At 40.0% G+C, this 24,507-nt stretch overlaps 3 protein-coding genes across 3 annotated transcripts in view; all 3 read left to right on the top strand.

Annotated features, from left to right (window-relative positions):
- pebp4 (phosphatidylethanolamine binding protein 4) overlaps positions 1-2,488 on the top strand; it is a 63,781-nt gene extending 61,293 nt beyond the window's left edge. Inside the window, exon 7 of the mRNA XM_030416123.1 lies at positions 2,296-2,488. Within this exon, the coding sequence (XP_030271983.1) occupies positions 2,296-2,387 (92 nt within the window). The 3' untranslated portion in view covers positions 2,388-2,488. The remainder of the gene's footprint in view (positions 1-2,295) is intronic.
- Positions 2,489-8,303: 5,815 nt separating this feature from the next.
- Positions 8,304-17,097, top strand: egr3 (early growth response 3). Its single transcript, XM_030415857.1, is given in 3 exon segments — positions 8,304-8,792; positions 11,364-12,419; positions 12,422-17,097. Coding segments are annotated over 3 exon segments (1,311 nt in total). The 5' UTR covers positions 8,304-8,638; the 3' UTR covers positions 12,523-17,097.
- A 217-nt stretch (positions 17,098-17,314) lies between these two features.
- Positions 17,315-24,507, top strand: part of bin3 (bridging integrator 3) — a 33,294-nt gene continuing 26,101 nt past the window's right edge. The window contains exon 1 of the mRNA XM_030415858.1: positions 17,315-17,454. Within this exon, the coding sequence (XP_030271718.1) occupies positions 17,447-17,454 (8 nt within the window). The 5' untranslated portion in view covers positions 17,315-17,446. The remainder of the gene's footprint in view (positions 17,455-24,507) is intronic.

The raw sequence follows: 24,507 nt of genomic DNA, 5'->3' as shown, positions 1-24,507 counted from the left end.
TCTCCCAGTTATTATTCATCAACTTGCCCAGCTGAGCTCAGGACCTGACCTTACCTCATGGCAAACCCCAGACACACAAAGGGTGTCAGTCCCATAAGCTAAATATGTAGGGAGGACCAGAAAGGGGGCACAAGCCCAAAAACAGTTGAATAATGATCTGTTAATACTGTCATTTCAAGTTAAACATTCTACTTCTCCATTTGAGTTACATACAGAAATATATTCTGCGAAAAAGTACAAAAGTGATCATTGGCCAGTGTTCTTCCTTGATGACTGCTATTGGCCTATTGGGAAATAGGATGACAATCACCGATAGCATTGGCCGATTTTTATCTGTTATATAACATAGTTTTTGTGCTATCACATTCATGAGCCACTGGCTCATGACATCCCTGCCATCAGTTTCTAAAGGGGCTCAGTGGAACTTCTGTGTTGCGCTGGAAGCCAGTCATCTCATTCCATTTCTAAACTAACGTTAGCTACTGTTGCTCTCTGTCAGCGGAGCGAAGAGAGGCACTGGAGAATTTGCATCAAGTCACATCCTTTGGAGTGTTGAGGAAAAACCGACCTGATTCCTTTAAAATGAAATCCAGGGTCCAGTAGCATTAAATAAATCGTCCACAGGGTTGTATAGACAACCAGGAGAGACAGGAGGGTCTCGTTATTTTGGTCATGTTACAATCTGCTCACATTAGGACAATAGAAAAAATAAGAATATATGTAAATAGTTACAAGGAGCCCCTTTAAGGCTATGTAAGTAATGAAAAATATTTTCATTAAGTAGATAGTTGTTTAGAGGGCTTAAAAGGCTGTTGAAAATTATATTTTTAATGTGGAAACAGGTTATAGTAAAGGATGTTTTATACATTTGTGTGATTGAATTTGTACTTTCATAAAGACAGTGTAAGAAGGGCTGAATTACTTTTTTTTTTTACAGTTACATTACTTTTATATCATGGAGATTTCTGTGTTTCTCTGTCAAGAATATAGGGCTGGATACTGCCACCGATTTCTCTGATTCAAAAGTTTACATTAAGAATTGATTTAAACTCTGACACAGACAGACAGCAGAGGACAGAAGTGTGTCTCAGTATGGTTTTTAATTACATGACTGTTTCAGTGGTGGCCTAAATTTGGCGCTCGGTGGTTGTCAATTTTGGACCTGCCTCCACAGGAAAAAGGATATTAAGAGATATCATCATATGCATCACATCATTATCGGCCCAGAATTTCCCATTTGGTGCATTGCCGCTGAAATACAAAAATAATCCTTGTGATGTGTTTCTGCATCGATGGGAGGTGAGTGTACTTATGGTGCGTGGCAGCAGCGATGTGTATTTCTTCTCCAAGATCTCCTCCATGATGACCGAGGATACAAAATGTGACTCCCTGATGGCGAAAACAGCCACGGCGAAGGCCTGTAAAGCAGCTGCAGCCAGAGGTGAAAAGCAGTAATGTTTCAATCCAGGCAGTCAGACTTGAATCCCTAACTGTGAGACCATTCTCTCTACAGATTTGGACTTTTCAATACTTGGCTTTCTTTTCAAAAGATTAACTTTCCTAGCCTTTTCTTGAGCATCTGTTCATGTAATTACTCCACATACGGAAATACCAGAATGTCAGCGATTCCCTGGATTACGGAGCAAGGCATTGTCTTATGTACATCCAAACATACACTCATCCTCTTTGGAATCTGTTGAAGTTTGCAAGTTTAAAGCACGCAGGGTTTTGTTGCCTTGGAATGATAATTGTGAATTTGTCTTTTTTTTTTTTCTAAGGGGAGGGGAAGCTGCAGGGAATCAGCGGTTGTCAAAATCTAAGAAGTGATATTGTCATACCAGCCGGATGGCCGTCTGGTGTTTGTTTAAAAGGGGAGGGAAGAAAAAAAAAAAACAGTCCAGGCGATTGAATCATATCTTCTTGCCAATACGTCCTTGCGTTCCCACCTCCATCATTACAGCAACATGTTTTATTTTCAGCAGTGCTGTTCTCAGTGACTCACATCCCAGAGCCATGTGCTGCTCAGTTAGGCCTCAGATCCCTGAAACATGGGCCGAACGGTCATGAGAAATACTCTTGTCATGCACCAGAGATTGCAGTCAGTCTGTACTAAATGTATGTAGGATATATTGTTAGGATGCTGTCTAATAAGCTTGTGAGGTTTAACTGCTTCAAGTTATTCTGATCAACCTGCATGTATCGGATTGAAAATAAACCTGGGTTTTGAGTTAAATACACCTCCAAGTATCTCTTGACGTTAATACATTTATTTGTTTATGTGTCATCCTCCCACAGGTAAATGGGATCTTCGGGCCTTCATCGCAAGGTTTCATCTGGGAGAGCCTGTGGCCACCCTGCAGTTTCTCACCCAAAACTACAAAGACTGAAGATGCTCAGATGCCTGAAAGATATCAGTACAATGATAGTAAACAAGATGTTTCCCCACTTTTCTCTGTATTAAAAAGCATCAGTGCTTCAAAGCTTGCAACGGGTCAGCCCTCTTTGCCTCTATCTTATCGCTGAGTTCGAGAGAGATTTCCTCTTTGTGTTACAACAGCTGCCGGGTTTTGATGTTGCCCTGTAAATCTGTAATGTGGTCTGCAGCGAAGGATTTGGGAGATAGATTTTGACCCCACGGGGGATTTCTTATTAGTTTCCGAACACTCTCGGCAAGAGAAGGAAGACGGCCTGATATCACAACTTGGTGTGGAAAGAGTTGATTCTAATTCAGGGGCGGAAATACGTCAGGGCCAAAAAAAGGAAGTGGGAGGTGAAACCAAGACCGCAACACAGCCGGATGCCGCAGTGGAACTTGAACCAAAATACTCTACAGAGTGACAGGGCAGGGGGGAGGGGCTGCAGGGCCTGTGGTGTATTCGGTGAAGGGAAGTTGCTGTTTGTGTAATGTTTATCATATTTCCATTGACCACTCTCACCCCGATTGGAAACATTGAGTTACTTTCAGGTTCTTGATTGATTTTTTTTTTTTCTGAAGTGAAAGCTGCTCTAACACGTGTTGAAGTGTCCTTGAATGTAACTTTGGGACGATGAACCCGTTTTGAACTTTGGACAGTTGCATTAGAGGCCCACCTGGCAGGTCTGCAGAGGATGCTGCGGATAAACTTTTCAACCCTTTCACGAGGAGATATTTTTCAGACTTCACGGGTCTTTGTAGAGGGTGGGTCAGAGTACCTCCATGAGGAATATTGGTTTCTAACCAGCAACTCTCCTCTGGGAGGGGGCTGTATCAATACCCCAGATGTCTGAAAAGGGCTGGATTTACATGAGGGACTTTGATGTTCTCATGATCAATCTTTAGTTGGTGGTTTCATTGACCCTAGTTTGGTGTCTCATCAGTGGGCTCGGCAGGAGTAGGTAACGGAGGTTTTTGTTCCTTTGGTGGTTAAGCCAGCCTTGGTAAACCCCAATGTGCCCTCTCAATGAACTCTGGGAGATCATTGATCAGATTGTCCTGCCTCTGCTTTGTTTGCTTCCCCGACTTAACAGTCAAAGCAGCCGCGTCCACAAACAAAGCAGCCAAAACAACGCACAGTTAGACAGACAGTCCACTGCTTTTTAACAAAATGTTAAGTATCCGTCGGTCGGAATATCGCTCTTGACCTTGATTTACCCATTTTATTTGACTTATGAAATCACATTTTTAACAATTGGCAAGTGGAGCATAATTCCACACTCATTGTGAAGCATGCCAAGTGGGAGAGCATTCTTCCAAAAAAACCACCTACTTGAATCCATCAGTACACCACTGAAATGCCAAGATTTGTACTTCCAAATACACTGTGCATTTTTTTTTTCTCCTTTATATCTCGGAGATATCCTGCCAAAACAGCTGGGCTTTGCCACTCAGCTTCCTTGAATGTGTTTATTTTTACTCCAAATGTCAGGAGAGTTGAAATATTCTGATTAAGAAAAACTGACAGCTGTAGTTCAACGGTGCACAGTATATTGCCTTCTCTGAGAAATATAACGACTCACATCCCCTGATGATATGTGAAAGGCATTTAATATTTTCTTAATTTATTCAAACTTACATTAATTAAAAGGAATTTGTATAATCAATTCAATTGCCTAACCGGCACTAAGTGATCTAATATGCATATGATGACTTGAGTCTCCGTTCTCCTTTCCAATCTGCTGCTGAACAAGATTTATTTCACTGGAGAATTTCTGCAGTTTATCACTTATTGTGAGCTGTGGTGAAATGGATTTGAGAGTGTATTCAACTCATGTCAACAGTATTGTCTGCTGACCACTTTGCAGCATTTTTAGTGCGTGTTTGACCCCAACAGACTGGAATTGTTCTGCAAATCTGACCGCAGACATTAAGCACAGTTCTGCCCACCTGGAGATTTGAATCCTGCCTCTGAAGGAAATTCACATGAAAATCTTTGTTTTTAGACTCAAGTGCCTACAACCTTTTGACCTCTAAAAGGTGCAATTTGGCTGAAGTACCTGCACTGGCTTTGTGTCTAAAGTATCTCTCCTCTTAATGGTAAAAATTAAACTCTGCACATATGTAGAAGTTAGCAGTGACTGGGGACAGGCTTCATGATGTTCATGTGTATAATATACTGAGCTTAATAGGAAACGATTATTTGGAACAATTACTCCCTTTATGTCATGTTAAAAGGCACTTTTGCTCACAATTTAACACTTTTTTAATATTATTTTTGGATCATTATTGGCAGATTGGTCAGCCTCATTAGAAAATATTCCTTAGTATACATGGTCATAATAAAAAAAAGGTATGAAAAATTTAATGTATAATAAAGGATGTGAAGTTACTAGTTGCATATTAACTGTGAAGATTTCTTTAATTAAGAGCGAGGAACAACAATTTCATTCTTCCCCATGAAGCTTGGAAAAACAAAACTAATTTGACTATATATCCACAGTGCCTGGTTACTTTTCCACAGTGCTTTAAGAGGAGCTTGTGCTTCCATGGAATCCCCGTATGCAAAGGAGCCCGGACACTGCAATCAAAGAGATCTAATGCCGCCACCCGTCGACAGACACCACATGCCCCATGTGACCCAGCTCACAGTCGAGGAAATAAGCCTACAACAGGTAGGTGTTCCAGCTGAGCTGGCCAACTTTCCAACCACAGAGCGACATGAATGCCTCCCCAGAGTAACATAATACCTCAGCCTCACCTGAGGGGATCCTCTCATCGCTTTGCATCCATAAACAACGTACTTATGGCACCCTTTTTCCATGGATTCTCCCACTGCATTGATCAACTGTGCAACTTCATACTGTAGAGTGGACGAAGTAATAGGAACAACAGACGATGTCAGGCACTCAGAGGCCATAATCCTGTAACAAATACTACCTTGTATAAGCTTATAATATTTTTTATGAGGCCATAGGTCCTAGCATTGTTTTGCATTACATTGTCAAACCAAGTATATATATAAAAAATTCCTGGCTTTGTTTGATTATGTCATGGTATACAATCAAGGGATAAATTCATGGCGCGCAGATGGTGAGTGGTTAAAGCGCATGCCATATACGCAGCCGACCCCGGTTCGATTCCGGCCGGAGGTCATTTGCTGCATGTCACATCCCCCTCTCTTTCCCGTATTTCCTCTCTGTCTACTGCTTAATAAAGGTGTCTATGCCGAAAAAAATCTTAAAAAAAAAAAAAAAAAAGGGATACATTCATATGTTAACACATTCACTCTCTGGAAATCTGTGGTATTTTGTTGTTAAAGCAACATTATGTAACCTTTTAACCTTAAAGTAACAGCTTCAAAATCATTTTGATGGTACAGTGTCCTGTAATCGGGGGAATGGTGTCTCTGTCTCAGCCACTCTAACACTCTAATGACTAATAAATATTACCATTTCCAAGCTTATAATAGTCTTATAAGGCCATAGGTCATGCCATCATCATCCATTACATGATACTGTCAGGCTACCCAGTCACTTAGTCCAACCAAGTATATCTGACACATTCCTCGCTTTGTTTGTTTGCTTACAGCTATACAATTGAGGGATAAATTCATATGTTGACACATCTTTCTCCCCAGAGATCTGTGGTATTTTTTGTTGGGGCAGTTCAGAAGGTATTTCACCATTTAACACTGTTATATTCATTAGTCTTGAAGCAGAGTGCTTGATAGATATCATATTTAATAAGTTGTCCAGAACTGTTGTGTCCCATCCAAACATGCGCAATAAATACAATATAAATAACAGTTTTACAAGGCCATATGCTGTCTGGTTTCCTTTTTATATGATCCAAACCAAGTATACCTCATATATTACTGGCTTTGTTTATTTATGTATAGCTATACAATTGAGGGATAAATTCACATGTTAACACACTCACTCTCCGGAGATCTGTGGTATTTGGGGTTAAGTCAGCTCGGAAGGTATTTCAGAATTTTACAATGCTCTTCTGAGCCGTTGTGTCCCATTCAAAGTATGTTTGTCTTTTTGTGTGAATGTATGTCACAAACAGATTCGTAACATAATGTTAGAAGCCTACAACTGATTTGACGGTGACTGCATCAACAAGCTAAAACAGGGACAAAATGTGCAACAGTAGATATAAACTAAACAATTTGCCTGGGCGACAACTTCCACCTTCAGGCTTGTTAACAAACACATGACAAATGACTGTTTTAACTTGTGATGTCAGGATCAGTGTGCAATAAGTGAAACAGAACCAGTTTACAGAGTGAGTCAGAATGAGGCAGAATGATGAAGTCAACTCTTAAAATCTATCTTCGGACCGGACATGATAGAGTCGAATTTGGAATCCAGTCAATCAGGATCACTGTTGTCTATTCTGCTGATTGAAGGTAGAAGAAGAGGAGGGGAGACACCCTGGGAGGACTCCTCACTGCCCACCATAGGACTGCTCATTAAACACACACACACACACACACACACACACACACACACGGAGGACTTGCCTGTGGTAATGAGAAACACAAGATCACTGGCTGCTCTGTTTGTGTAAGCCCCCTAAACACAGAGCATGATTCAGACTAATTCTCCCACACACTCTGTTTACACTTCTGGTTCATTGAGGTACTATTAATTTCTCAGGTCTGAATATTCAGACACTGACACTTCATTCAATATTTTCTGTATTTTTGAAAAGGCCTGTGTGTTTTATGTGGTTGCAGCGTGGAATCTGTGAAGCCCGAACCAAAACTAACTCACTAAACTGTTCTGTCCGGACGCGACAGCTACAGTGCTCGCGATACACGTGAGATCCGTGAATTACCTCACAGTAACTCTTAGCTTTTCATTGTAACAAGCCGAATCATCAATGTGTATTTTTGCAAACATCATGAGCCAACCAGAGTGAGTTTTTTTTTTTTCTCTCTCTGAAGTTGGCAAACTGGTGAAAACCCGAGCCATGACGCTTTGTCCACTGACATCTCTCTGAACGTCTGTGGCTTCCGATCACTTTTCCACTACTACTTCACCCGGAACTCGCATGTCCAAATACAGACGCGAAGGGGGCGGGGCCGGACACTGCCTTATTTGGAGTTTCCACTTAGAGCGGTCACTAGGGCTTCCAAGTCAAAGCAAGTCCGTGGATTTACAGAGCGCATGCAATATTTACAAGCGATTAACTCCGTCAATTACTGTCTTTGTAAATGTTGCTGCATGTAAACTGGTTGTGAACCACGTGTGCTGCAATACAGCACGGCACAACCTGTTTTCAGAAAAGTGCTCCCTGACTGAGTTCTCTATTTGAGTTAAATGGGAGCAAAAGTTATTTTCAGAGTTAAGACGATAAAAACATCATTCAGGAATTAGTCAGTGCTGGTGAATGTTAACAAACTGTACATGGACATAAAGCAGTCTCTCTCTCTCCCTCTCCCTCACACACACACACACACACGCACGCACACACACACACACACACACACACACACACACACATACACACTCTTTCTCTCACACACAGCTGCATATAAAGCCCCCAGTGTGTCTGATGGTCCACGATGGATATCATGCCTGACAATAATAGATTAACTTGTTGTCCACATGAACGGGAACAGAGGAGAACCGACGGTTCATCCCGAAGAAGGACGGCTGGGTTTAGTTAACTTTCTATTTATTTATCTATCTATCTATCTATCTGTCTATCTATCTATCTATCTGTCGGAGCCTTTTGCCTCCACTGTAGTTTCCACAGACTGACGCGCGGAGAGCCTGGCGCTGGGTGCTCTGTCCATATATGGTCATCTACGTCACGCAAATGTTCCATCCCCCTATTTAATACAGGCAAACTGGAGTCCCCTATCCAGCTCCAATAGAGCAAGTAGAGCCGCTCTTGTGCAACCAACACCACCGCCACCTCCTCCATTGATTCACAGACTTCAAATTCCCCCACAAGCAGCCCATCAGCTTCCACTGTGATCAGATTAATAACAACAATAGCCTGTGATCACACAGGAGGAGATAACCAGCGCTGCTCGTCCTCCGCGGGATACTTGGATAGCTACAGCAACAGGATCCATCCGTGCGCCTCCTGTCTCCTGTTTTTTTTTTCTCCACACCTGTGTTTTCCACTTCGAGAACACCCGCTGTATTTTTTGTGGATACCTGCGCGTTGTCCTTTATAAATGTCGGACTGAATATAACTGCTATGACAGGGAAACTAGCGGAGAAGCTCCCTCTTACCATGAGCAGTTTAATAAACACGATCCCTGACAGTCTCTACCCAGAAGAGGACATCCCGACGTCTATGAATATTTTCACCAATACGGAATCTATTAACCACTATTCACAGATGAACACAGGTAAGAATTTCATTTACTTTTTCTTGTTTTCATTAAAGTGGTTCAAGGTGCGATGTGCGCGGAAAGGCAACAGTTGTCTCGGGGCTTGGAGCACCTGTTTGCGCTCTGGCTGTTGCGCACAAAGGCAGATCCCCGTACTGAGTACTTTTTCGGGGTCAGGTGTAAAACACTCCCCACTGTGAATATAATACACCTTTTAAAATGACTTACTTTGATGATAGCCGTGTGCTTTTCCTTTTATTCTTTTTCCTTTCTGCCCGTCCGTAGCCGAAATGTCAGGATTTGAGACGCAACGTGATAGAAAGAGAGCTGGACTTACATCAAAACTTTTATTTAAAAACACAATCAATTAAAAAAATATATTTTGAGCAAATCTAACGTATTTATGGTGTTTCTTTTTTTTCAATTCTCCAAAGCTGAAGCGTGTTTGAGGAAATGTGTTACGAACGGCTGTGGGGGGGGAAAGGCTGTTTTACGCAAAGTCCACTAAAAACGCAGTCGGCTCCTCACTGAAACTGAAATCCGTGGGTTATGAGAAAATGTGTCAAATGAGTGCGGTCGAACTGATTTAATAAACTAATATCCTACCGCAAAGATGGGTCAACTACTTTAGACAATGACTTTCATTCACAACTCTGTTAACATGTCACAGATTGGGTTTTAGTAGGCGTGTGTGGCAGCTTTTCCCTATATGAAACACATTTAGACGCCAGGGCCCCTGAACCGTCTTATATTCAATAAATTGCGAGGCCGGAGATATGGATTGATTTACTGCTTCATCCACATGGACGTATATATCTGGTAAAGTGCATATAGATGACTTGTCGGCGCGGCTCAGGCGTTAAATCAATCACTAATTGTACAAGCTCACCTTCTGAGGTGATGGGTCAATGACGCACGAAATATAGGAAATCTTCCCGAAGATCGCCATGTGATGCCACGATTTACATTTACCTTGCCTAACTTAGTTCGAAAATCCATCATTATCTTCAAGCCCTTTTGTTCACAAATTAAAACAAACCCTCAGTTTAAATTTGACCCTAAATATGTGCCCCTTATTTTCTGAAGAAGTGTGCGTTATTTTATTATCCCAGCGCCACGTCGTACAGATTGTGTATTTTATTTTATTTTTTTTGAAATATGGTGAATTGAATATAAGCGACTTAAAGTTCATGACATACACAGAAAATATTACATTTTTCGTCTTATGTATTATAGGTGACCTTTTAATCGGGACATATTTAAAGAGAACGGAATAAAACTGAACAGGGAAAAAAGGTGGTGATGCTGCAGAGGGCAGGTGTTTTAATTATGTCTCATCTTCATGAAATATACATTATAAACTCTCGAATTTATAGATGTCATTTTGGTGTGTATGCTATTTTGGGGCACATAACAAATACATTTTTAAAGGTCCATGCTGTGATTTTTTACAGGTGGAGCAGGTGTGTGCTCTGCTCTTCCATACTGACCTATAAGAAAAGAGTGGGGACTTTATTTCATGCCCCTAAATCTGTTTTAAAAATCCCACAGCAGGTTTCTTTGCTAAATGTCATAACACCCCCCCACCCACTCCCAAAAAAAAAAAAAAAAGTGTTATTGTTCCTATGTACCACATGTGTTGAATGACACTGTGCAATATACGTAATTTTGCTCTGTTTCATTATGATTTGCCTTAAGCCAAATTCCAGCAGGCTGTAATTACTGGGAGTGAGTATATAAGCACCCCTGTGTGTCGTCCTGCAAACAAAAAGAGACGTCTTATTTTTTCTGTTAAAGAAAGAATAATTTTCAAACATCTCGCAATAAGCTTTCAGAGCATGATCGGCATGTAAATGTGTCTCAGTTAAGCACATGTGCATTCTGCGTTTTTTATTGCATCTTTGGAAAAAAAGTTGCATGTGTGTGTGCGCGAGTGTGCGTCCTCAGTGTGAAGATTCTGTACAATTAAAATATCTGGGGAATTTTTGTGAAAAATGTCGCTCAGCTCACCAATTGCAGATATCGGATAGGAAACACTTAAAAAATGTAACCCCATTATGTGCAGATGTTCTTTGCTGCAAATGTGTTTTGAATCCTTGAGCGTGATAGATGTGGCGTCTGCCATATAATCCTCCCTGCTGTAAAGAAATCAGATCTTGCCATTCAGTTTGGCTGTCCTCCTGAGGGACACAATGACTGGATCAAAGGGGGTGTTTAGGTCTTGATTTATGAGAGCTTGTGGGATCTGAGAGAGAGAGACACACACCACTGTCTCACATGCAGCAGTCACTCACTTAACTTACAGGTCTGACAGCGCTCACATTTCTTTATGAACTGCATTGGACTTCTTTTATTTTTGATCTCTTGTTGGCACACTGGTACAGAGATATGCAGAGAAGCTGAATTTCGGACAAACAAGGACTGTCTCATCAAGTTTATATAGCTTGACAAAGTACATTTTCTAGACTTTGATTTTTACCACTTGTGCCACATTATCACTTTTAAAACTGATTGCATTTGTTTGAAATGTTGAGAAACCCTCTGGATGGTTTGTTCATGATATCCTGTTCTTTATTTGCTTTCGTCTAGATAATATCATGGATCTGGGCATGGGAAGCGAGAAAGCAGCCGCAGAGATTCAGTATGGATCCAGCTTCCAGTCCAACCGCAGCGGGCAGACTGTCACTTATCTGGGGAAGTTTGCCTTTGACACTCCTCCGTCAGGTGGCATTGGCAGCTCCGGGTGGTGCTCTGATAACAATATCATCAGTCTCGTCAGCGCGGGGATCCTGGGCGTTTCTCCATCACCCGGCACGGTAACGACACAGACATCATCCTCCGCAGCCAGCATGGGCGGACAGACGTCAGATATGGAGCAGGTCTATGGTCCGCCACTGCCTGCCTATTCCACCTGCAGTGACCTGTACCAGGACCAGGTCTCCTTCCACCACAGCCCTGCCACCAGCACGGCTCTAGCCTACCCTGGCAATGACTATCACTCCACATCCAAAGCCTCCATGGATGGCAGCCTTTTCTCCATGATCCCTGACTACAACCTTTTCCACCATCAGGGGGAGGTTGGGGTGATGGAGCACAAGCCCTTCCAGACCATGGACCCCATCCGAGTCAACCCTCCGCCCATCACACCTCTGGAGACCATCAGAGCGTTCAAAGATAAGCAGCAGATTCACCCAGGTTTCATCGGCGGGCAGCAGCACCCTCCTCAGCACCACCCACCGCCACAGACTCTCACCCTCAAACCCATCCGACCGAGGAAGTACCCCAACCGTCCCAGCAAAACCCCCGTCCACGAACGGCCGCACGCCTGTCCGGCAGAGAACTGTGACAGACGCTTCTCACGCTCAGACGAGCTCACACGTCACCTTCGCATCCACACAGGTCACAAACCCTTCCAGTGCCGAATATGCATGCGCTCCTTCAGCCGGAGTGACCACCTGACCACACACATCCGCACACACACAGGCGAGAAACCCTTCTCCTGTGAGTTCTGTGGACGCAAGTTCGCCAGAAGTGATGAGCGAAAGAGACACGCAAAGGTTCACCTGAAACAGAAGGACAAGAAGCCGGCTGACAAGAGCAGTGGGGCAGCTGGGAGCCACAGCTCGCCACCCAGCTCCTGTGGGGGGCCGACAGTGGGAACGTCATGACCGTCACTATGTGCACTTGGACTGGACCCTCACCATGCCCAATAAAGAGACTTAGGAAGAAGGGATCACATCCACTATGAGATAAATAGGTGACTCTTTTCCTCTCTTTTACATCCCACTGCTCTTTTCAGTTCCTTCTATTTTGAGATGGATGCCTTTAGTTTAAGTGAGAGGGGAAAGTAACTCAGAGCCTCAGCTACTGTAACACAGTGCCAGCACAAAGACGGGCACCATGGCACATTCTGTCCATAAGGCCACCGTGTATCTATAGGTCTTTGGGGTGGATACACATTTGTAAATTTTACTGAGAATTTCTAAATTGGAAGGCAGCCAGAATCTATAGGCGTCAAAACAGACAAAATTATAATGGAGCTTTGTTAAAGGGTGAGTTGTCTGGGAGGTATGCATTAATTTTATTAGGCTGTTTAAAAAGTGCAATTGGTTATATTTGTGTACTGTCATGGATACCTTATTAGTGGCACTTGACTGTCTTTTTGTTGTTTATTTTTTGTTAAGGTGTCGTGTTTTTATTTTCTATTTGAATGTTGTTTTCTCAAAAGAATGTGCCAAATGTATTGTGGTGATACAGCCAACCTTGTTCTTATTATTGTGCCTGACATTTGCCAAACATAGAAGTGATATCAGCTTAGCACACGTGATTCAAACATGTATTTCGGATTTAGATTTATCTGCACAATTTGGTTAAATCTAGATAATGACTGAACTTGGTTACACAGAGCAAACAATGTCTTGTCCTGTAACTTATAAAACAAACATGCCTGCAGCAATCAATGCCTTTGCCAATACTTTATTTATTTGTAGTCACTGAGAGACACTGTGTATTTTTTTGTTGCCTTTTTATATGGTGGCTTTATGTGGTGTTGTAATTTCTGTTGCTATTTTTAAAAAGCTCACCAATACTGTTCATTTTTTCAGTTTTCTTGAGTTCTGCAATTATATGCAATATATTCCTACACCACCAACCGGTAAATCAAATGAACTAAGAGCACAGTTAGACAGACTGAACTACTTAAATAAATGACACTGGGTTGCAAAAACCAGCAGTACATGAAAGCAAAGATGAATAGGGATTCGCAGTGTAAAAAGACTAAGTCACCAAAAGATGAGCAGCATATGGAAAATGAAAAAAAAAGTGTCCAAATCCATGTTTACATCTTTTCTAATACAGCGAGACTGAGACTGAGTTGTAAATTAAGGAGTTGTTGTTTTTGTACAGTATACAAACATGTATGCAGGTAGCTACAGTAGAAGTTTCACTTTTGTACTCAAATGTCAAATGCACCATAACTCAGTATTAAATTGTGCATATATGTGCATGCCTTCATGCACACGATGTAAATACAAATGTCTGCATAAACAAGAACTTTCAATTGACTGAATGCTTGTGCGGAATGTGTCTTAAAGCTTTTTAGTAATGTAGTTATAATACAGAATATTTTGTTGTCATAGGTCATTGCAAACATTTTTTTGGAGCGCTACAATAGTGCCAAGTATGGTGTATTATCTTCCATAAAAGAAAAAAAAAGAATAATAACATTTGCACCATCTGTACGCTTTAAAGTGGTAACTGGTTTAAGGAAGCACTAATGTGGTCTCTGAATAAACAACAAGATTTTTTTTTTTTTTACATTTTGTGTATCTCCATTATAGTCGCAAGCAGTTATTTCAATTAACACATAGCCCCTATTGTATAGAAAACACTCTTGTTGTCTGAGACTAAGTGATTAGATCCTTTCTGAAACTAAATTCCGGCCAATATTTTTCACATGTGGATCCTTAATAATTTTTTTCCTATTAGTTCTCTGATCAGTCAGTGAAGCATTTTGTTAAGGTAAATGGCTTCTATAGGATCTTAAAAGTGAATAATAACCATACTGACAAATGTACATCAAAGACCACTATTACTGATACTGATGCTGATACTACTGATAATAGTAGTATACGATCTGTATACTACTGATGATTGCATAGTTGCTGTTCTTAAGAAATATTTGATCTATGTGAGGGTTGTTTCTTTTTCTCCAAGAATGCATTATGGCTCTCTGGAGCAAAATCAAAAAAGTCATAACTGAGATTCCAATATTGCATTTTTCATCAATCACTTCACATTTATTATACTTTTGTTAAAAAAAAAAAAAAAAAATGAATAGAAAACAGAAAATTTTGAAAATGAAGCGTGAATAAGTCATTGTATTTTAAATAATGAGGTACCTACTTCTGTCAAGACTAGTATAAAATCCATATGTCAAAAATATTGGTAACAGATTCTCAAACAAATCATTCACGTTTTCTCCCTTTACTGTATATATTGTTTGAGGACCTTGTCAACATGCTGAGATGGAATCTGATTTTAAGTTTATTGATCAAACAACAGACAAAAGAAACATGTATCTCATCGACTGACAGTAAATCTGGTTATTGGCCGTCTCAGACTATAAGGTGTGCGGGGTGTATGCACAGCAGAGGATTAATGTAAACATTGTTATCTACTGGAAAAAATATATTGTTCTGGTCAGTTACAGGCGGGAATGAGACTTGAAGAGGATACTGACTGATAAATGCAAAGGTCAAAAGAAATGTTCAGAGAAGCAGTGCCACAGAGAACACAGTGCATACAGAAATGAGCTTCCAAGGCCATGCTTTCCCTTTCCTGTAACAACCAGTTTTCACTGCTGAGCTTCCTGGCAAGTGTCCATTTATTTTCCAATTAATTTGGCCTCAGAGAGCCTTTCTCAACTCAACTAACCAACTCGGTTAAATGAGCAGACCTCCTTGCACTTTTTCAGATAGTTTAAAAGTCTACACACCCATTAACATCTAACTGTAAATCAATAGTTGTATCACACAAAAATGTTATTTTATTGCATGGATGGTCAACGGAATTTTTCTGAGATTATTCAAATGAAATGAAAACTTTAAACTTTTTTTTTTATCTTAAAATGTAATTCTATATACATTAGATTACACATATTTCTTTATTTCTGATGCCAATAACTAATATTCAAACATTCGATTGGTATTGCAATGAGTAGTGGACCCTGATGTAAACATCATGTAGCAGACAGCCTCATGGAGTCAGCACAAAAGAATATAATTTATGTAGAACATGAGCTGATAGGAAATACAAAATGTTTATCTTTAATGTTTACCTAGAATAATTTAATGTTGGACACTGATCATTATAGACTCATTTTGAATTTATTTGACTAAAAAAGTATGCTCTTGTGTGCTCTTGATTTAACACTTTGCCGAGTCAGAATGGATGTTTTCAATTATGATATATAGGTTGTGGCTTCCTCTATGAGAAAACTGTGTCTATGTTGCTTTCTGTTGACGAATGATGCAGTGTGAGGCGGAGACAACACCAAACTATTTCCACATCTAAATGAAGCCATGTAATTACAACTTTGCAAACTCAATATTTCATCAGAGTTATCATCTCACTGTGTTTGTCACTTTTGTTCTGTGACACTTTTGTAATGGACAAATAGATTTTGTAAAATTTATATGATCCCCTCCATCCTACTCCCGCAATATAGTTTGGTGGTTGAACAACAATACAGGCTGAACAATAATCCTTGTGTGTAATGTGTGAATGTTATAGATATATGTCAACTCAGAATCAACCCCATCTTGATAGTGCTTCTCCAAGATTAATTTATTTTATGTATTTTTATGTTCTGTTGTCCAAAAGTGGGCGGCTGACCGCTCTGAAATTGGAATTTGCCTCATCCTTGTTCTCTGCTCCACGTTGGCTCTGAGCCAGCATCAGCAGCCATCTTTGTGCCAAACTGGGTTGCAGGGTTGGCTGATCAAAAACAATATGTGATGAGAACTCCACAGGAGCAAGAAATCATAAATGTGACCTCAGTCCGCTTGCGGTTGAAGGCAGACTTGTGCTAATGTTTGTGTTTAACTGTTAGTCTCCGTGAGGTTGGACTTGGGCAGGGCAACAGGCTTGGGTTCACTCTTGACAATTAATAAAAACAGGATTTCTTTAAAAAACAAAACAAAACAATAAACTCATGTCTGAAGAGATTTCAATAATGTGTAGATATTATAGGCTACTCATGTCATCTTATGGGCTACAGGGTGGCTTCAGGGATTTTGTGGTCTTCAACAGTGACACTATGGTGTTCAGATGGAGTCAATACTCACTGTTTTCTGTTGTGTTGTGTTTTCCTTTTCATTACAGTATATCCTCATGTTTGCATGTGCACGGAAATGTTCCAAAGTGCTGCCTGCAGTCAGATGCTGTGGGCGGTGCTCATTTCTTTATTATGCATGAAAATAAAAGTCACATTGGGTGAAATGGGATAAACCCCAACAACAATTCAAGACAGACAATTGAAAAAACACACACTGGGATAACTGTTCTGTTGGCTTTTGTTTCTTTTTTTTAAAGAAAACAAGGGGTCTTGTTTAAAAATGTTGTGGATGTCTTTAGCCTATTTCATGTTTTTATTACCTTATAATAAGGTCCTTTTATGATGAGCTGAATATTGAAATGAATTTTACTATATCCTTGTGATGGGGAGATGTGCTCCCCTGTTTACTTGGCACTTCAGTTTGTTGTAATGCAATTGTTTTGTTATTTCTATGTAAGTACTTGAATAAAGAAAAATATCACTTGCCTTCAGTTCACTGGGGTGTCTACGAGCACGCGCAGACGACCGCGCACAACACACACGTACACGCGCAGGGCATTTAACATGAATTGACATCAACACGCCTGCATTACATATGACCATTCTATAAAAACACATTTAAGCATGAGCGTATACAATTTTAACAACACAGTTGCGTTTTGTTTTCGCTTTGCTTGCTTCTGTCAAAAAAAAAAAAAACTTCCTTAGAGGAAGCACGAGCGGCTTAGCCCCGCACTTCCTGTTTCATGCTCGGCTGTTGACTGGTAGAAAAGGGATGAGGTCCACGGAAGATAATAAAACTACCCAATGAAAACGGAATAAAAGTTCACTCAAAATGAGCTGGTATGTATGTCGGCTACAATATTAATTAAGCGTATTAGACTAACACTATATTTTGGAAAGGATACGTTAGTTGTGAACTAGGACGGACAGATGGCTGCTCGACCGGGCTCCGGCTATTTCCTGGTAGCGCTATACAAACACTGGAACCGGAGTTAGCGTTAGCTTGTTAAACTCCCGGTTAACAAATTAAATCATCCCTAGAGACTTTTCTAACAGTTAATATTCACATAAGCGTATCTTCCCTGGTAAACTGTGTCCAACAAAGCGATAGTTGTGGGCGGTTAGCTCGGACCGAAGGGTGTTTGATAAAGTCGAGTGTTTAGCTAACTTGTTCAGTTCACGCTAGTTTAGTCGTTTAAACAGATTTAGCTAGCTAATGTTCAAAAACACAATCAAACGCTGCAATCTAAAGAAACAGCTGCTTCTTTATACTGCTTAAATGGACGTACGCCGTGCTTTTAGCATAACATTGAAACTCAATGTAGCTAATTGTTGGGTCAACAGGGTCAACACTGAGCCATTTAAAGGGATTCGATCATCCTGTCACAGCGGGCTACTCTTACGAGCTAACGTTAATGTTAGCATTCTGACAGTACTTCTTTCTACTGCTGTGTAACGTTAGATTAATGACATCCTGATGTTCTGTAGTTTACCATCTGTGTATGCTGCTTAGAGTATATCCTAGAAAGTAGGTGGGTGGGTCAGTGTGGTGATACCCCTAACCTGTTTACTGGTACTAACAAAGCTGCGGTTTCATGCGGTGTAGTACACCCATATGTTCCAATTTTGTTTCAGTTGGTTAACGCAGATTTGATATTTGTCGAGAGTGGGCTTTTAGGGAACCATTAACTCAAAGTTTAGGCTACTAATCCACAAATCTGTAGTTACCTACTGGAAACCAGATAAACTTCTGAAAGCTAAGCAAGGTTTAATATCACGTTTTAAGTGCCATGGATGACACAGTTATGTCTCTTATCTGGTCGTTTAACTTGAGCATCTGTTCATTTGTCATTGTATTCATCTGATATATAAAACTAAAGAGATGGTAAATGGACTCGATAAAATTTATGTATTTCTCGTCTCCAAGCACTTCACAACACAAGACAGCATTCACCCATTCACAAACATTGATACACTGGTGGCAGATGTTATCGTGCAAGGTGCCACCTGCTCATCAGGAGCGATTACCATTCATACGCACTCACACATTGACGGAAGAGCCGCCGAGAGGGAAATGGGGTTCAGTATCTTGCCCGAGGACACTTCAACATGTAGGCTGCAGGGGCTGGGAATTAAACCACCAAACCTCCAATTGGTGGACAGCCGCTCTACTGAGCCACTGCCCTCACTTTGACAAGTAATATAGCTGACACAAATAGAGAATAAATCCTTTAGTTAGCTAGTTAGCTTTAGTTAGTAATGGAGGAGACCAATAACTGATATATCGAACCAATATTCTTGCGCAGTAAAAACGCAACTGTCTATGTAAAATTTAGAATAACCAGTGATGGAAAGTAACTCAGTGCAATTTACTCAAGAACTGTACTGAAGTACAGTTAAGAGGTATTTTACTTACTTAATAAGTAAAGTTAGTAGTTACTTCTTAGACTCAGATTATTCAGTGTTGATAGGCTGTTGGTTGTTAAGTGTACTCAGTCAGATATTGTTGTGGGCAGGACAATGAGTGGTGACAGAGAAAGAATTCAGTTACACAGCCAAAGTAGCACACTGTTCAGTTAATTTATTTTATCACCGATCAGTAACAATAAAAGACAGATACCACAGAGAGGTGCCCAGTTAATGTTCCAGGCTGATAATTGGTCTTTCCCTAATCTGCAAAGTAGTAAGCATAATGAATATCTTTCGGTTTGGGACTGTTTGTTGGTGAAAGCTATCAATTTCAAGACGTCACCTTGTTGTGATGGGCACCATTTTCCATGAAGATCAATTGAATCAAATAATTTTGTTTCAACCCTAATAAATGATAATGATTACAATGTTATTGTTGCTATTTATAATACATAAATACACGCTTTTTAAACCAAATTGTGTCAGTTTTGAAGATTTTAAATTTCATAGTGTTTGTAGTTCTTTGTAGTTTTCTACAGATTGACTGATTATGGAATCAAGTTCATTGACTGAAGTGCGGTGGCGTGAGCAGTTGGATTCATGACATAGTCTGCATGGATGATCTGCCCAGATATTAGCTGAATCTGCAAGTCTCGTAATCAGAGAGCCTCCATCCAGCTGGTGATCTCCCTGAGAAAGTAAACAACGGCAAACAAGGCTGTGCTATCAATTTCAGCCAAATAGCAACAAGAAAAAAGTATTTGTCCGCAACAAAATATGTTTTGTGCATTTCTGAATCTCGACTCTTCTCCCAAACAAGTTTATTTATATAATGTCTTTATAGTAGAGCTACATTTTTTATCAATATATAATGGAAATTGCAATATTGCAGCGCATAAGCACAATATCCAAATCACAGAAGCAGCGTTTTTGGGAGGATGTGTGTTTTGATTTCTTTGTTTCTATCTATCAATCTATCTCTAAGATTTTTTTGAGGCATAGACACCTTTATTTGACAGTGGATAGATCGGAAAGGGGAGAGATGGGGGGGTGTGACATGCAGTACAGGTCCTCCGGCCAGATTCGAACCGGGGTCCACTGCGTTCGTGGCATGCGTTCTATCTATCTATCCATCTATCTATATATCTATATATCTATATATATCTATATATATCTATATATATATACATATATATATCTATATCTATATCTATATATATATATATATATATATATATATATATATATCTCTGTTGTAAAGACTGTGTCCATCACTCTGTGCATCTTATGATTGACATAGGGGATGGCATTGTTCATTATCATTCTTAGCATACTGTTTGTGGTACCAATGGATTGCTTAGGTATTGAGGCGTTTTGGGTTATGTAGGCAGTGAAGGTTGGATTCATTCATCACTTTCTTGGAAGTTTGCGACCATTCACATCCACAATGGTGGAATTCTGACAACATGTCATTTGACAACTCAACTATGACTGTAATTGATATTTATTTATAATATAACTATGTTAAGGTTTTCCATACCAGTCCTCATTTGAAGTCTGCCATTTATAAAGAATATATTCAGTGCTTAATTCTCTTAGTCCATGAATGCATTTCAAGCGGAAATGGGGAGAAATAACACACATTATAACAAACTCTTTCTGGTCATATGTGACGCGTGCGGATATGAACTCACTTTAGAATACGTTACACATTGTAACTGTCGTTTTCAGAGAAGTCCATAATCAAGTAAGAATGACGGCGTCATTCAGTTCAGTCAGATAGTCAATAGCTGGCAAGTGACACTTCTACCAGCACGCACGGCCAAACACAAGGTCAAGAGTGGGGTGCTCGGCCAATGAAAAGAGTCCTTTATAGGCTCTGCTGACTGGTGCATTCCAGTAGGCCCTGCACACTTGCTTCTATGACGTGAGGGGTTTGACTTTGGGGTCATCATCCAAACAATTCCACTTCCCAACATCTTCAACTAGCCCTCTGTGCTCTATGGAATATCCAAGGTCGAATGATGTACTATTCCTCTAATGGCATACACATTTGCAGTTTTAGTGAACAGCCATTGGTTCTTCCAGTGGGTGCATAATCTGTCCCGGATAGGGAAGACTGTTATGTCTTTGTTTGTGCCTACGTGCTTACTGGATGGTAGTGACGTGTAGCCAATTACAGCAAAGATCAGATAGCTTTGTAAATGCAAGTTGACCAACTTGCCCTAGTGTATAAAGGATCAGGTTTTCTATTATGCATCTAGGCCTGAAAATGGGAAATGACCAAATATGAGCAGTAACCTCCTAAAGTTACTGTGATTCTCTAAAAATTATTTTACCAAAAACATATTTACGAGGGTTACGTGTTTGAAATCAGATTGATAGATTATCAGCTATTAACCAGTATCGTTGACTTTCTAGCCAATAAATGGAGCCAATAATATTAAGCCAAATTGCTTTCATTGACTCAACAAGAGCAGCATTTACAAACTGTGATACAGTAGTAGCTGTTTGCACCCTGAAAGTTAGTGATCCACCAGTAAATGAAGGATAATAAAATAAATGTTTTTGTCGATCTGGACATTTCCTGCGGTGTCAGACGACGACAACAACAACACACTTGCAATTTGCAATACAGGTTCTTCAAGGGTTCTGAAAGGACACAACCAATCTAATTAGAGCTGTGGGGAAATACATCATAATTTTTTGCACAATACATCTTAGCCTTTCTTACCTTGAGGTTTGCTTAAACTACAATTTAAGAACTGCAACACAGGAAAATGTGAAATGGACAGTTATCTTGTTGGTTATCTGTATCGGGTTGAGTTATTGGCTTGTCGTTTGTTGGATAGTAGTACTGGAACATGCACTAATACTATAATAACTGGAGATTATATGTGTCAAATTGTCATTGGCACTAAACACCAAGGCAATATTCAGCTGAACCACCCATGTATGCCATCACAAGGCTTAGACTTGTTTTCAGAAAAAAATTGGATGTTCAGTTGGTGTAAGACATAAGTTTTCTCTCTTCAGCTGTCTTGTGGCTGGGCCTCTGCCATGTCAGACACTAGTTCTGGGTTCACAGGACCCGACTTACCAGTGTTTCTAAATGTGACAGCCCCTACAGAAATATTGCTGTGTGAAGAAACATTAGAAATGATTCTCACAGTGACTACCATCCTCCCTCTGTCTCATTCTCTCCCTCTGGTTGCCTGCTACATTTTCCCTCTCCCTCCCCGAAGCACACTTCACTCTGTGCGTTTGCCAGTTCTCATGAGCAGCTAAAGAGAGTGACCACTTTCCTTTGGCTCCTTGTAGAAGTGGATATACTCTGAATCTATAAATTAAGGACTTTATCCAAGCAAATATGTCCTTTACTACAGTTAGACTTAGAGGGACCCTCTTGATGTCACGTAGAAACAAATCATGTCATGGTCTGCCTTGCCAAAACATAGCACAAGAGAACATTTAAAGCAAATATTTAAATATATGTTTCATGGTACATTGATGGCTGTTTGCATCACTGTAATGTTTGTACTTAAGTCTTCCATTTGGTTTTTGTCATGATTTTCTCCCCGACACACCCACCAAACATGGGAGCAAACATCAAAAGCTGTTGCCAAACATTGAGCAATGTTGGTAGAAAATCGATCTCCAACCAGAAGAAGACAAACTAATGCAAAATTACCGAATGACTGTGCTGCTGCTAGTTTTCTCCATTTAAAAGCAAGTGTAAAACACCAAAATCAATATTGTACTTGTCAATTTACTTTGAATACAGCCAGGTGTAACCACTGTGTCCTGACATCAAGATCTTTTACAAGACAGAACTGAAACAAATTACATCCCAATACTACAACTCAGTCACACAAAGCAGTTACCACACACAAATAGACATGCTCATTACAACAATCACTATATTATTAGCGAGAAAACTAACTGTCCCTCCGAGGAATTAGTGATTTTAACATGTTTTTGCAGTTCATTCCGGGAGCAAGGTGTACAGTACCTTCTAATATAAAAAACCTATTTGTGTATACTGTGTGAGTCACTTGTGTTGCTGAGTGTGGATTTATCATTCATAAAGACTGTACAGTTATGTATGTAAAGGTCTTATGAATCATGAGTGAATATACAGAAGAATACTGCATTAGCAAGAGGAATAGTGATCACAGGAAGCAGGTCAGATGTGGCAAAAGTACACAATCCTGTCCTCAAGTTAGAGCACAGATACTTGTGTAAAAAAAAGTCTCTCTTACAAGAAGACCTACTGATTGAATGTCTTTTCTCAAGTAAAAGTAAGAAAGTACAGTTGCTGAAATGTCCCCATTGGAAAAAGTATCCCTCGTAAGGACATTTCTACTGTCCTTTTCTGTGTAAAGCTAACTGAACCTCATGTCATATTGATATAATTCAAAGCTGTTTGTAGACACACCAGAAAGTTGTTGATTGTTGGATCTTACTGCCAGGATGTCAAATATCGACATTTTGCGCTGGAAAAGTGTCCCGAGCGCAACAAAGATTTGAGAAAATGATTAAATCTAGGACACTTGAGCCTTAGCTCCCCATTTGAGTCTCCCTCTCTGTCTGTTTCAGTCTTGTTACGTCTTTTATGTCGATTCACATTGCTTTGTCTGCCTTGCATGATATGCACTGATGATGTTGGGAAGAAGGCGTGCAATAATACAAATGAAAAAATAAATGATAATTCTCCTCAGATACGTTCAGACTAAAGTAACGTGCCTGCTTTGATAAGTCCTGATCTGCGTAAGTACAGCAAAAAGGATTTTTTACAGCCCACGTCCCAAGTCGCTGCCTAACCAGAAACTAGTGTAAAGGGATGCAAGTGAAAAAGTTTTAGTCGGACGGCTGCCACAACTTAAATTAGTTTTGTATCAAATCAACTGCGGATTGATATAACAATTACTTGTGTAGTCTAAAAAATGACAAAAAAAGTGAAAAAGGAGTCCAGAGTGACCTCAAAACCCAAAGACTCTTCATTTACTATCATAAATATAGAAGAAAATCCACAAACCTTACATTGAAGCTGCTCAAGCCAACAGTGGTTTTATATTTTAGCTTGAAAAATCACAGAAACAATTAATTCCACCGTTTGCAATTTCTTTTTCTTTTTTTCTTTTAAATTACTTATTGATTTATCGATTAATTGTTGTGTCTGACCAGGCTGAATTGATTCACTAGTTGTCGTTTCCAAACGTACTCACTCATTGTGAAAATTGATGTTGCAAGATATGGTCTGATTGTGTGAGGCTGTTTTTTTCCTATTGGGCACGGATTTATGTCAGGTAGGCTAAGTTTCGTTAAACTGCCATTTGTTTTGGAAAAGGAACCCCGTACAAAAAGACAGCCACATGCTTACGTAGTGTGACGTTATAGTTTACTAATCAGGTAATCAGAGAATGGTGAGTCACATTAGAAGGCGATGAGTAATTTCTGTAGTTATTTTCCGTGTCGACTCAC

The sequence above is a fragment of the Sparus aurata genome, chromosome 5, assembly GCF_900880675.1.
Source record: "Sparus aurata chromosome 5, fSpaAur1.1, whole genome shotgun sequence".
Classification (NCBI taxonomy): Eukaryota; Metazoa; Chordata; class Actinopteri; order Spariformes; family Sparidae; genus Sparus; species Sparus aurata.
This window is presented reverse-complemented; position numbering and strand designations above follow the sequence as displayed.